This window comes from Cherax quadricarinatus, chromosome 18, assembly GCF_038502225.1.
Source record: "Cherax quadricarinatus isolate ZL_2023a chromosome 18, ASM3850222v1, whole genome shotgun sequence".
Lineage (NCBI taxonomy): Eukaryota > Metazoa > Arthropoda > Malacostraca > Decapoda > Parastacidae > Cherax > Cherax quadricarinatus.
The window spans coordinates 20,696,918-20,711,480 of record NC_091309.1 but is presented as its reverse complement, the minus strand read 5'-3'; the positions used below and the strand labels follow the sequence as shown (position 1 = coordinate 20,711,480).

General features: G+C 38.9%; 1 protein-coding gene across 6 annotated transcripts in view; it reads right to left on the bottom strand.

The window, feature by feature from the left end:
- LOC128689228 (uncharacterized) overlaps window positions 1–14,563 on the bottom strand; it is a 101,726-nt gene that overhangs the window by 63,966 nt on the left and 23,197 nt on the right. For 3 of the 6 annotated variants that reach the window (XM_070086324.1, XM_070086325.1, XM_070086326.1), the window contains exons 2-4: window positions 13,800–14,149; window positions 13,615–13,673; window positions 6,754–6,957 (exon numbers count right to left, since the gene is read on the bottom strand). In XM_070086324.1, coding sequence (XP_069942425.1) covers window positions 6,754–6,957; window positions 13,615–13,620 — 210 coding nt within the window. In that variant the 5' untranslated portion in view covers window positions 13,621–13,673; window positions 13,800–14,149. The remainder of the gene's footprint in view (window positions 1–6,753; window positions 6,958–13,614; window positions 13,674–13,799; window positions 14,150–14,563) is intronic. The other 3 variants (XM_070086328.1, XM_070086323.1, XM_070086327.1) reach the window with 3 other exon arrangements.

The following is a 14,563-nucleotide window of genomic DNA, read 5'->3' as shown; positions in this document are numbered from 1 at the left end:
CCAATCCCTAGGTACCTTCCCCTCTTTCATACATTTATTAAACAAAAGTACCAACCACTCCAACACTATATCCCTCCCTGCTTTTAACATTTCTGTCATGATCCCATCAGTTCCAGCTGCTTTACCCCCTTTCATTCTATGTAATGCCTCACGTACCTCCACCACACTTACATTCTGCTCTTCTTCACTCCTAAAAGATGGTATACTTCCCTGGCCAGTGCATGAAATTACCGCCTCCCTTTCTTCCTCAACATTTAAAAGTTCCTCAAAATATTCTCGCCATCTACCTAATACCTCCCTCTCCCCATCTACTAACTCCCCTACTCTGTTTTTAACGGACAAATCCATACTTTCCCTAGGCTTTCTTAACTTGTTTAACTCGGTCCAAAATTTTTTCTTATTTTCATTAAAATTTCTTGACAGTGCCTCTCCCACTCTTTCATCTGCTCTCCTTTTGCACTCTCTCACCACTCTTCACCTTTCTTTTACTCTCCATATACTCTGCTCTTCTTATAACACTTCTGCTTTGTAAAAACCTCTCGTAAGCTACCTTTTTCTCTTTTATCACACCCTTTACTTCATCATTCCACCAATCACTCCCCGTTCCTCCTGCCCCCACCCTCCTATAAGCACAAACTTCTGCCCCACATACTAATACTGCATTTTTAAAACTATTCCAACCCTCTTCAACCCCCCCCCCACTACTTATCTTTGCACTAGTCCACCTTTCTGCCAATAGTCGCTTATATCTCGCCCGAACTTCCTCCTCCCTTAGTTTATACACTTTCACCTCCCTCTTACTTGTTGTTGCCACCTTCCTCTTTTCCCATCTACCTCTTACTCTAACTGTAGCTACAACTAAATAATGATCCGATATATCAGTTGCCCCTCTATAAACATGTACATCCTGGAGTCTACCCATCAACCTTTTATCCACCAATACATAATCTAACAAACTACTTTCATTATGTGCTACATCATACCTTGTATATTTGTTTATCCTCTTTTTCATAAAATATGTATTACTTATTACCAAATTTCTTTCTACACATAGCTCAATTAAAGGCTCCCCATTTACATTTACCCCTGGCACCCCAAATTTACCTACTACTCCCTCCATAACATTTTTACCCACTTTAGCATTGAAATCCCCAACCACCATTACTTTCACACTTGATTCAAAACTCCCCACGTATTCACTCAACATTTCCCAAAATCTCTCTCTCTCCTCTATACTTCTCTCTTCTCCAGGTGCATACACGCTTATTATAACCCACTTTTCACATCCAATCTTTATTTTACTCCACATAATCCTTGAATTAATACATTTATAGTCCCTCTTTTCCTGCCATAGCTTATCCTTCAACATTATTGCTACTCCTTCTTTAGTTCTAACTCTATTTGAAACCCCTGACCTAATCCCATTTATTCCTCTCCACAAACTCTCCCACCCCCTTCAGCTTTGTTTCACTTAAAGCCAGGACATCCAGCTTCTTCTCATTCATAACATCCACAATCATCTCTCTTATCATCTGCACAACATCCACGCACATTCAGACTTCCCACTTTGACAATTTTCTTCTTATTCTTTTTAGTAATCTTTACAGGAAAAGGGGTTACTAACCCATTGTTCCCGGCATTTTAGTTGACTTTTACAACACGCATGGCTTACGGAGGAAAGATTCTTATTCCACTATCCCATGGATATAAAAGGAAAAGTAATAAGACCAAGAACTATTAAGATAAAATCAAAGAAAACTCAGATGAGTGTGTATAAATAAATGTGTACATGTATGTGTAGCGTGACCTAAGTGTAAGTAGAAGTAGCAAGACACACCTGTAATCTTGCATATTTATGAGACAGACAAAAGACATCAGCAATCCTACCATCATGTAAAACAATCACAGGCTTTCATTTTACACTCACTTGGCAGGATGGTAGTACCTCCCTGGGTGGTCAGGGACTGGTCAGGGACGTATACCATCTTTTAGGAGTGAAGAAGAGCAGAATGTAAGTGGGGGAGGTACGTGAGGCATTACGTAAAATGAAAGGGGGTAAAGCAGCTGGAACTGATGCGATCATGACAGAAATGTTAAAAGCAGGGAGGGATATAGTGTTGGAGTGGTTGGTACTTTTGTTTAATAAATGTATGAAAGAGGGAAGGTACCTAGGGATTGGCGGAGAGCATGTATAGTCCCTTTATATAAAGGGAAAGGGGACAAAAGAGACTGTAAAAATTATAGAGGAATAAGTTTACTGAGTATACCAGGAAAAGTGTACGGTAGGGTTATAATTGAAAGAATTAGAGGCAAGACAGAATGTAGGATTGCGGATGAGCAAGGAGGTTTCAGAGTGGGTAGGGGATGTGTAGATCAAGTGTTTACATTGAAGCATACATGTGAACAGTATTTAGATAATGGTAGGGAAGTTTTTATTGCATTTATGGATTTAGAAAAGGCATATGATAGAGTGGATAGAGGAGCAATGTGGCAGATGTTGCAAGTATATGGAATAGGTGGTAAGTTATTAAATGCTATAAAGAGTTTTTATGAGGATAGTGAGGCTCAGGTTAGGGTGTGTAGAAGAGAGGGAGACTACTTCACGGTAAAAGTAGGTCTTAGACAGGGATGTGTAATGTCACCATGGTTGTTTAATATATTTATAGATGGGGTTGTAAAAGAAGTAAATGCTAGGGTGTTCGGGAGAGGGGTGGGATTAAATTATGGGGAATCAAATTCAAAATGGGAATTGACACAGTTACTTTTTTGATTGGTGGAATGATGAAGTAAAGGGTGTGATAAAAGAGAAAAAGGTAGCTTATGAGAGGTTTTTACAAAGCAGAAGTGTTATAAGAAGAGCAGAGTATATGGAGAGTAAAAGAAAGGTAAAGAGAGTGGTGAGAGAGTGCAAAAGGAGAGCAGATGATAGAGTGGGAGAGGCACTGTCAAGAAATTTTAATGAAAATAAGAAAAAATTTTGGAGCGAGTTAAACAAGTTAAGAAAGCCTAGGGAAAATATGGATTTGTCAGTTAAAAACAGAGTAGGGGAGTTAGTAGATGGGGAGATGGAGGTATTGGGTAGATGGCGAGAATATTTTGAGGAACTTTTAAATGTTAAGGAAGAAACAGAGGCAGTAATTTCATGCACTGGTCAGGGAGGTATACCATCTTTTAGGAGTGAAGAAGAGCAGAATGTAAGTGTGGGGGAGGTACGTGAGGCATTACGTAAAATGAAAGGGGGTAAAGCAGCTGGAACTGATGGGATCATGACAGAAATGTTAAAAGCAGGGGGGGATATAGTGTTGGAGTGGTTGGTACTTTTGTTTAATAAATGTATGAAAGAGGGGAAGGTACCTAGGGATTGGCAGAGAGCATGTATAGTCCCTTTATATAAAGGGAAAGGGGACAAAAGAGACTGTAAAAATTATAGAGGAATAAGCTTACTGAGTATACCAGGAAAAGTGTACGGTAGGGTTATAATTGAAAGAATTAGAGGTAAGACAGAATGTAGGATTGCGGATGAGCAAGGAGGTTTTAGAGTGGGTAGGGGATGTGTAGATCAGGTGTTTACATTGAAGCATATATGTGAACAGTATTTAGATAAAGATAGGGAAGTTTTTATTGCATTTATGGATTTAGAAAAGGCATATGATAGAGTGGATAGAGGAGCAATGTGGCAGATGTTGCAAGTATATGGAATAGGTGGTAAGTTATTAAATGCTGTAAAGAGTTTTTATGAGGATAGTGAGGCTCAGGTTAGGGTGTGTAGAAGAGAGGGAGACTACTTCCCGGTAAAAGTAGGTCTTAGACAGGGATGTGTAATGTCACCATGGTTGTTTAATATATTTATAGATGGGGTTGTAAAGGAAGTAAATGCTAGGGTGTTTGGGAGAGGAGTGGGATTAAATTATGGGGAATCAAATTCAAAATGGGAATTGACACAGTTACTTTTTGCTGATGATACTGTGCTTATGGGAGATTCTAAAGAAAAATTGCAAAGGTTAGTGGATGAGTTTGGGAATGTGTGTAAAGGTAGAAAGTTGAAAGTGAACATAGAAAAGAGTAAGGTGATGAGGGTGTCAAATGATTTGGATAAAGAAAAATTGGTTATCAAATTTGGGAGGAGGAGTATGGAAGAAGTGAATGTTTTCAGATACTTGGGAGTTGACGTGTCGGCGGATGGATTTATGAAGGATGAGGTTAATCATAGAATTGATGAGGGAAAAAAGGTGAGTGGTGCGTTGAGGTATATGTGGAGTCAAAAAACGTTATCTATTGAGGCAAAGAAGGGTATGTATGAAAGTATAGTAGTACCAACACTCTTATATGGGTGTGAAGCTTGGGTGGTAAATGCAGCAGCGAGGAGACGGTTGGAGGCAGTGGAGATGTCCTGTTTAAGGGCAATGTGTGGTGTAAATATTATGCAGAAAATTCGGAGTGTGGAAATTAGGAGAAGGTGTGGAGTTAATAAAAGTATTAGTCAGAGGGCAGAGGAGGGGTTGTTGAGGTGGTTTGGTCATTTAGAGAGAATGGATCAAAGTAGAATGACATGGAAAGCATATAAATCTATAGGGGAAGGAAGGCGGGGTAGGGGTCGTCCTCGAAAGGGTTGGAGAGAGGGGGTAAAGGAGGTTTTGTGGGTAAGGGGCTTGGACTTCCAGCAAGCGTGCGTGAGCGTGTTAGATAGGAGTGAATGGAGACGAATGGTACTTGGGACCTGACGATCTGTTGGAGTGTGAGCAGGGTAATATTTAGTGAAGGGATTCAGGGAAACCGGTTATTTTCATATAGTCGGACTTGAGTCCTGGAAATGGGAAGTACAATGCCTGCACTTTAAAGGAGGGGTTTGGGATATTGGCAGTTTGGAGGGATATGTTGTGTATCTTTATATGTGTATGCTTCTAGACTGTTGTATTCTGAGCACCTCTGCAAAAACAGTGATAATGTGCGAGTGTGGTGAAAGTGTTGAATAATGATGAAAGTATTTTCTTTTTGGGGATTTTCTTTCTTTTTTGGGTCACCCTGCCTCGGTGGGAGACGGCCGACTTGTTGAAAAAAAAAAAAAAAAAAAAAAAATTTTTGCTGATGATACTGTGCTTATGGGAGATTCTAAAGAAAAATTGCAAAGGTTAGTGGATGAGTTTGGGAATGTGTGTAAAGGTAGAAAGTTGAAAGTGAACATAGAAAAGAGTAAGGTGATGAGGGTGTCAAATGATTTAGATAAAGAAAAATTGGATATCAAATTGGGGAGGAGGAGTATGGAAGAAGTGAATGTTTTCAGATACTTGGTAGTTGACGTGTCAGCGGATGGATTTATGAAGGATGAGGTTAATCATAGAATTGATGAGGGAAAAAAGGTGAGTGGTGCATTGAGGTATATGTGGAGTCAAAAAACGTTATCTATGGAGGCAAAGAAGGGAATGTATGAAAGCATAATAGTACCAACACTCTTATATGGGTGTGAAGCTTGGGTGGTAAATGCAGCAGCGAGGAGACGGTTGGAGGCAGTGGAGATGTCCTGTTTAAGGGCAATGTGTGGCGTAAATATTATGCACAAAAATTCGAGTGTGGAAATTAGGAAAAGGTGTGGAGTTAATAAAAGTATTAGTCAGAGGGCAGAAGAGGGGTTGTTGAGGTGGTTTGGTCATTTAGAGAGAATGGATCAAAGTAGAATGACATGGAAAGCATATAAATCTATAGGGGAAGGAAGGCGGGGTAGGGGTCGTCCTCGAAAGGGTTGGAAAGAGGGGGTAAAGGCGGTTTTGTGGGCAAGGGGCTTGGACTTCCAGCAAGCGTGCGTGAGCATGTTAGATAGGAGTGAATGGAGACGAATGGTACTTGGGACCTGACGATCTGTTGGAGTGTGAGCAGGGTAATATTTAGTGAAGGGATTCAGGGAAACCGGTTATTTTCATATAGTCGGACTTGAGTCCTGGAAATGGGAAGTACAATGCCTGCACTTTAAAGGAGGGGTTTGGGATATTGGCAGTTTGGAGGGATACGTTGTGTATCTTTTTATGTGTATGCTTCTAAACTGTTGTATTCTGAGCACCTCTGCAAAAACAGTGATAATGTGCGAGTGTGGTGAAAGTGTTGAATGACGATGAAAGTATTTTCTTTTTGGGGATTTTCTTTCTTTTTTGGGTCACCCTGCCTCGATGGGAGACGGCCGACTCCAATGAATACATATTTAGAATTTTGAGATGGTCCCAGTAATATAAAGCAGAATGATAAAAGAAGAAAAGAAAGAAGAGAAAGAAGATGTGAAGATGAAATGGAAGAGAAAAAATTAAGAAAGAGGGTTCTTCAATAAACCTTAAATTAATGAACTAATGGAGGACATGAAGGGAAGCTGGTAATGACAATTATGGCAGACAGATCTAAAACTGTTTTCCCAAGATCATGAAGAACAATTTGGTAATCAATGGACTTGATCTGTTGTTTCTGAATCTACTGACCTAGCAGATTGCACTTCTTATTAAATTTCATTAAATCAGCTTCCATTAAATCAAGGGGTAGCTGTACTTAGATATAGAGTCTGTTAACATGAGATAATAGTTCTCACCAAAAAAGAATAAAAATGGAGACAAACTTATGCCAACATTTCGGTCGTCGTAAGTCTCCCTTCCCTCTGAGCCCATGTGTAAATAGTTAGTGGACCAAGTTGTACTAAAACATCCTAAGTTTTTCACACTCCTATGTGTGGGTTATTTGTGTACTTTCCACCACAACCACCAATAAACTAGCACTAACCTGGTATTGTTTTCCACGATAATCCCTATGTTGAGGATGGTTTTTCTGGTTTATATGAAAGCGACCACAGTTTTCTCTTCTGCACCTCTTATCGGGACAGATGTAGCCATGCACGAAACTGCACTGGTATTCCCCCCTTACGCACTTGCCCTCTTTCCAGTAACGGCAAGTTTCTGGAATTTTCTTCCTGAAGTTCTGCTGCTGCTAGAAGTAGATTAAAGTTATCATTATGACATTGTACTATTACTGGTTTTGGAAGAAAATATTTAAATTAAAACATTTTTTCATAAGTGGAAAACCATCAATGCAAGCACTGCACCATTACATAAATTTTATTATAATTTGGTTCCCAGATTATCTGTTATGTAAATTACTGATGATTCAGACCAATGCCCCTATGGCCTAATTTCAGATTAGGCCTACTGGCTGATGGCCTGGTCACTCAGGCTGTTGGTACTCCCTGCATGTAGTTTAATGTAGCCCCAAAGCAATATTTATCAGGCATTCCCTGGAGAAACTAATCAAGTTCCCTCTTAACCCTTTGAGGGTCGACAGGCCCTCTCCGAGATTCATTCTCAGGGTCGGCCAAATTTAAAAAAAAAAAAAAAATTCTCATGAAAATATAAGAGAATCTTTTCCTGATCGTAAGTATGATTTTGATGGAAATTTGATGGAAAACTTACGGAATTATGCTCTCGCGAAGTTAGCGGTCTCGGCGATGTTTATGCATCGGCGATTTTGCCCACTTTGAGCCCCATTTTCGGCCAATTCCACAGTACTAGTTGACAAAAAACGTGAATATTTCGCTAGAACTCCATTTTTTTTATCGAATGAGTGCAAGAAACCACCCATTTACCAATTTCAACTATCCAGTACAGTGGTCAGAATTTAGCAATTTTGCCAATTTCAAACAAATTTCAAAAGATCCCAATTTCCGAATAGGGTCCAGAATAAACAAGAAAGACACTCCTGGCACTAAAATGACATTTCCTCTGTTCATTAGTCATGCCTCAAGGCCCCTCTTACATTCTTTTGCTTTCCACTTTGAATTTTTATTCTCACAAAAAATAGAAGATTTACTGTTATGCAGACTACTGCATTAGTGTAAAAAAAATGGTATAAATAATATTGGTGCACTTGCGAAAGAATATTAGACTCATCAGTTGACGTGTATTGGACGCTTGGCATGATTTGTTTACTTTTGAACTTTGGTAAAAATTGAATATTTCTGCTACTTTGAGCTCAATTTCAAGGTACTTTTCATTGTAAAACCAGTCAAAATCATCTCCATTTCTGTAATATGTCTTCCATTCTATAAAATGAGACCAAGAAAACTAGAATACAACAATAAATACCATACGAAAATACAGTGCAAAGTCGCTGTTTTATTAAAAAAAAAAACGGTCAAAGTTTTTTTTTCTCATTATGCACTGTGTGCTGCAGGATTTTTTTTATACTGTGCACACTGACCACATAGACCCATTCTTTCATATGTAAGGCTACCAGCTTTCTCCCACTAGATTTGAGGGTGCTAGAATTTAGGCATACTAGTACGTCAAAAACCCTGGGTCGTAAGCCGTACTAGTACGGCCGAAACCCTCAAAGGGTTAAAGACAGTTATGAATCTATTGACTCCTTTAAATGTGAAGGGAGAGTAAAAAAAAAGTGGCCCTCTATAATTACTGAGTTAAGCCTTTCCATACAGTACTTATTGCATCTACAGTTTTCTTTGAGATTTCTGCACTATCTACTGCACTGTGTACCTCTTTTTCTTATAATGGCTAATTGTAGTGTAGATTTGGAACAATTCCTTCAGTATAACCCAGGTGAAAATTATGATTTATCTGTCACTCACATTCCCAGGAGCAAAGTTCTAGTAATTTTAGTTCCCGCTATTGCTGCACACTTATCGTTAAGCATCTACTGACAAACCAGAAAGGTTTCCTCATCCCCCTTATAGAAAGGATCACCCCATGGTGTCCTAGATCATGACCTTTGAAAGATGAAACATACTTCATATGCCATTACTGGATAACTTACTTCAAATGTTATTACAGGTCAGCCATCACTAATCTGGCATCACTGGGACCTGTACTGTGCCGGATTAGTGAGTTTGCCAGATTACAGAGTGGTTAGGTTAGAATACACTTAACCTATCAATAGAGACTTTCTGCTACATCTTCCTCATTTTCATCACTGCTTTCTCCTCCACTGGCTTGCTGCTGTGGATTTACAACCGTCTGCACAATTTCTGAGTCAGTATAATGATGAAATTTGAAATTATGTAGCCAAAATTAACACTGGATTACTGATGGACCCAGATAACTGATTGCCAGATTAGTGATGGCCGACCTGTAATGGATAACAACTGTCAACTGCTTAATACCTGATCAAATGAGTATCATAAAAGTAAGTGTCTATCAGCATAGAGTGCAAGATAATTAACAGTAAAAAAAGCTTCATTTCTTGTCAGAAGGTATTGGAAAGGATTTGTTAACATTTAAGTTTTGGCAAGTACAACATTGGTTTTGGTTAGAATACCCTCCTCCTGTTCTACAAAAGATACGGTGAATCACAGAACAGATGAGGTGGGGATGGGGGGTAGGTTAGTACTGATGCATCTGTGGAAAGAAAAAAATTTATCTATGGAGGCAAGAAAAAGGAAATGTACTAGAGTACAGTGGTACAAACACTTTTATAAAGGTGCAAGGCACGGGCTCTGAACACTGTAGTGAGGAAGAGGTAAGAGGCAGTGCAAATGTCGTGTTTAACCCTTTTGGTGTCAGTCCTGTTTTATAACAGCTTTAAAGCCGGTGTTGGCCCCATAGTACAATACCATGAGCTCAGCTCATTCAGATACCCAGTGAGCTGTAAATTTAAGCCTAGATATGAGAGAATGGGTTTATGCAGTAAGTGTGCACCTTATAAGAAAAAGTCCTTCAGCACACAATACACGAGGGAAAAAACCAGTGTTTTTGGTTTAAAATAGCGAATTTGTGGTGTATTTTCGTAATTTTTTTATGATTGTATTTTCGGTTTCTTGGTCTCATTTGATAAAACGGAAGATGTATTGATTGGTTTTACGACAAAGTACAGTGGAATCTTGGTTTTCGTATGCCCCAGTTTTCGTAGAATTCGTTTTTCGACGGCGTTTTTCATTGAAATTTTCTCCCAGTTTTTGTACATCTGCTCGGTTTACGTAGAGTTGAAAATGGTCTGTACCAAATGTGACCATGTGACTCGACCACTCAGGCGCCCACACAAAGCATCTCGTGCATTCGTGACTCAGACTGCCTTTGTTTCTAGTTGAGTGAGCACCACCCCGCACATTCATCTGAAACATTTCGTAATAATCCATTGTTTTTTGTGCTTGTTTATTGAGTGTGACTGCTAAATAAGCCACCATACGGTCAGAGAAAGTTCCGAGTGCCAGCCTTTTGATAAAGAAAGAGAGAAACACGATAGAATATTGTGTCTTTGGAGAAGCCCATGGGGATGGATATGAGTGGCCAGGATGTGGAAGAGTTGGTAGATGACCACAGGGAAGAGCTAACCACTGAAGAGCTGCAAGACCTTCAACTGGAACAGCAACAGACTGCAGCTGAGGAAATTGCTTCAGAGGAGGAGGGAGAGGGGAGAATGTGCCTTCTTCAGTGAATAAGGACATGTGTGCAAAGTGGTGTGAGTTGCAAAGTTTTGTGGAGAAATATCACCCTAACAAAGCTGTTGCAAGCCATGTCTGCAACATGTTCAGTGACAATGCCTTGTCCCATTTTAAAGAGATGCCATAAACAGACCTCTCTGGACAGATTTTTTGTGTGACAGGAGTACAGTGACTCTCAAACTGGTCCTAGTGCCAGTAAAAGACGAAGAAGGGAAGTAACCCAGGAGAGGGCCTTCATACCTGAAGTTCTTATGGAAGGGGATTCCCTTCCAAACAATAACCTCTCCTCCTTCCTTTCCCCTCCTCGCTGTCTTACCTACACCAACAAGTCTTCAATAAAGGTAAAAGTGATGTTAAATGTTCATCTGTCCATTTCATTATTCATTTATACTTATTTCTCGTTTTCTGTTTGTAAAACTATAATTATTCTCTATAAAATATATTTTATGTTAATATTTTTGGGTGTCTGAAACAGTTTAATTGGATTTACATTATTTCTTATGGGAAATATTGCTTCAGTTTTTGTACGATTCACTTTTCATCAGACTTTTTAGAACGGATTAATCATGACAACCGAGGTTCCACTGTAGCTTGAAACTGAGCTCAAAGTAGCGGAAGTGTTTGATTTTTGCTGATATTCTGAAGTACACAAATGTCTAATACGTGTCTAACTTGCCAGTCTAATATGCATTTAGAAATGTACTGACATTTATACAATTATTACAATAATGAAAGTCTACATAACAGTAAATCTTCTATTTTTTTGTGTGAATAAAAATAAAAAATTGAAAGCAAGTATAATATAAGAGGGTCCTGCAGAAGTGACTAAGAAACAGAGGAAATGTTTTTTTTTAGTTCCAGGAATGTCTACACTGTTTATTCTGGAACCTATTTTTAAACTGTCAATTTTTTAATTTTGTGTGAAATTGGCCAAATTGACAATTTCTGATCACTTTATTGGGTAGTTGATACAGGTAAATGGGTGGTTTCTTGTACTCAATTGATAGAAGGAATAATAGTGAAATAGCTATAAGTTTGGTCAACTGGAACAATGGAATTGGCCAAAAATAGGGCACAAAGTGGGGAAAATTGCTGATGCATAAATATCACTAAGGCCGCTAACTTTGCGAGAGTGTAATTCTGTAGGCTTCCATCAAATCTCATACTTCTGGTTTCATTACTTTCAGAAAAAAATTCTCTCATTTCATAAGATAAAATGTTTTTTTTTTTTTTTAATTCTTTGACCCTGAGAGCAAGAAAGTAGCTAATAAGTGCACAAAAGCATAGGTACAAGTTGACAACATTAACAATGATTTGCAGCAAGTCAGTGACATACAAATGGTGTCAGTGTGAGCCGATACAGTAGTCTTGCATTGTAAGACAGTTAACCCTTTGACTGTTTTGGTCATATATATATACGTCTTACAAGCCACTGTTTTTGACATACAGTGGACCCCCGCATACCGTCGGTATCACACAACGTTTAATCCGCATACCGCTCGCTTTTATCGCAAAAATTTTGCCTCGCATACCGCTCAAAAACCCGCTCACCGCTGTTCATCCGAGACGCGTCCAATGTGCGCCCTTAGCCAGCCTCACATGTGCCGCCGGTGGCATTGTTTACCAGCCAGCCTCCGCGGTAACATCCAAGCATACAATCGGAACATTTCGTATTATTACAGTGTTTTTGGTGATTTTATCTGCAAAATAAGTGACCATGGGCCCCAAGAAAGCTTCTAGTGCCAACCCTACAGCAATAAGGGTGAGAATTACTATAGAGATGAAGAAAGAGATCATTGATAAGTATGAAAGTGGAGTGCATGTCGCCGACCTGGCCAGGTTGTACAAGAAACCCAAATCAACCATCGCTACTATTGTGGGCAACAGAAAGGCAATCAAGGAAGCTGGTCTTGCCAAAGGTTTAACTGTGTTTTCGAAACAGAGATCGCAAGTGATGGAAGATGTTGAGAGACTCTTATTGGTGTGGATAAATGAAAAACAGCTAGCAGGAGATAGCGTCTCTCAAGCGATCATAAGCGAAAAGGCTAGGAAGTTGCATGAGGATTTAATTAAAAAAATGCCTGCAACTAGTGATGATGCGAGTGAATTTAAGGCCAGCAAAGGTTGGTTTGAGAGATTTAAGAAGCGTAGTGGCATACATAGTGTGACAAGGCATGGTGAGGCTGCCAGTTCGGACCACAAAGCAGCTGAAAAATATGTGCAGGAATTCAAGGAGTACATAGATAGTGAAGGACTGAAACCTGAACAAGTGTTTAATTGTGATAAAACAGGCCTGTTTTGGAAGAAAATGCCAAGCAGGACCTACATTACTCAGGAGGAAAAGGCACTCCCAGGACACAAGCCAATGAAAGACAGGCTAACAGATGCCAATTTCCAAATAGGGTCCAGAATAAACAAGAAAGACATTCCTGGCACTAAAATGACATTTCCTCTGTTCGTTAGTCACGTCCCCACGCCCCTCTTGCATTTCTTTTGCTTTCCACTTTGGATTTTTATTCAAAAAAAAAAAAAAAATAAGATTTACTGTTATGCAGACTACTGCATTAGTGTAGAAATGGTATAAATAATATTGGCGCACTTGTGAAAGAATATTAGACTCACCAGTTGACGTGTATTGGACGCTTAGCATGATTTGCTTACTTTTGAACTTTGGTAAAAATCAAACATTTCTGCTACTTTGAGCTCAATTTCAAGGTACTTTTCATTGTAAAACCAGTCAAAATCAAATTAATTTCTGTAATATGTCTTCCATTCTATACAATGAGACCAGGAAAACTAGAATACAACAATAAATACCATACGAAAATATAGTGCAAAGTCGCTGTTTTAATCCAAAAACACGCTCAAAGTTTTTTTTTCTCATTACGCACTGTGCTGCAGGATTTCTTTTATACTGCGCACACTGACCACAGACCTATTCTTTCATATGTAGGCCTACTAGCTTTCTCTCACTAGATTTGAAAGCACTAGAATTTATGCGTACTAGTACGTCATGGACACTAGCGCGTAAGCCGTACTAGTATGGCCGAAACCCTGAAAGGGTTAAGTGACTTTAGTTACCTGTGGATTTGCAACTATAAACCCAGGCATAATCACTGTTGTACTGATAAAAATAAAATACCCAATACATTAATAAATTAAAGGTGGTGGTAATAAAATAAAGAAGTGTCACTTACACTCATCCTGTGATGAAAACTGGCTCAAATCCAATCAAAATGCTGTTTCCATCATCTTTCTGGAAGAAAAACATAAATTATAAAAAATATACGAAGGATTTCACACTTACAGAACAGCAGGGACTAATCCCATTAATTTATACCACATATTCAATATTATGAAAATAAATAAAAAATAAAATTACCTTGAAATTACATAGTCTTCCTGAGACTGCCCTTCATATGTAAGACAATTAGCTCTTTATTCAACATGTTCTTGCCCTTTATACAGCATGAAGAACTTCCTTCACATGTCATGGTCCCTGGCCCTGCACATTTCGGCAAATTCCTTCATCAAACACCTCTCAATCTGCTCCTTCACTTTCACTTTGGTCTTCCTGCTTATCCATTCTCATTACTTAAACTTTGTCATTTTTACCTGTGTGTATGCTAAATATGGGTTCCATTTTTTACCTCTAACAATAACTTTGTTTGGCATACTCTATTACTTCATGTCCTTGTTCTTCCATGCATCAATATATTTTTTCTCTATTCACTTTTCGGAAAAAAAGGACAGACATTATTAACCATTTGACTTTTACAGATTATTATCCCTCTTTATACAATGGTCAAAACTTTTCCTGTATTTACTTGTCATGGAGCTTCAGAAACTTGGCTACTGTACATTACAACACCATACACCAATTGTTTTACTATACAGTGGACCCCCGCATAACGATCACCTCCGAATGCGACCAATTATGTAAGTGTATTTATGTAAGTGCGTTTGTGCGTGTATGTTTGGGGATCTGAAATGGACTCATCTACTTCACAATATTCCTTATGGGAACAAATTCGGTCAGTACTGGCTCCTGAACATACTTCTGGAGTGAAAAAATATCATTAACCGGGGGTCCACTGTACTTTACTTCTAATACTGGTACTACACTACAACTAACACTGAACCAAT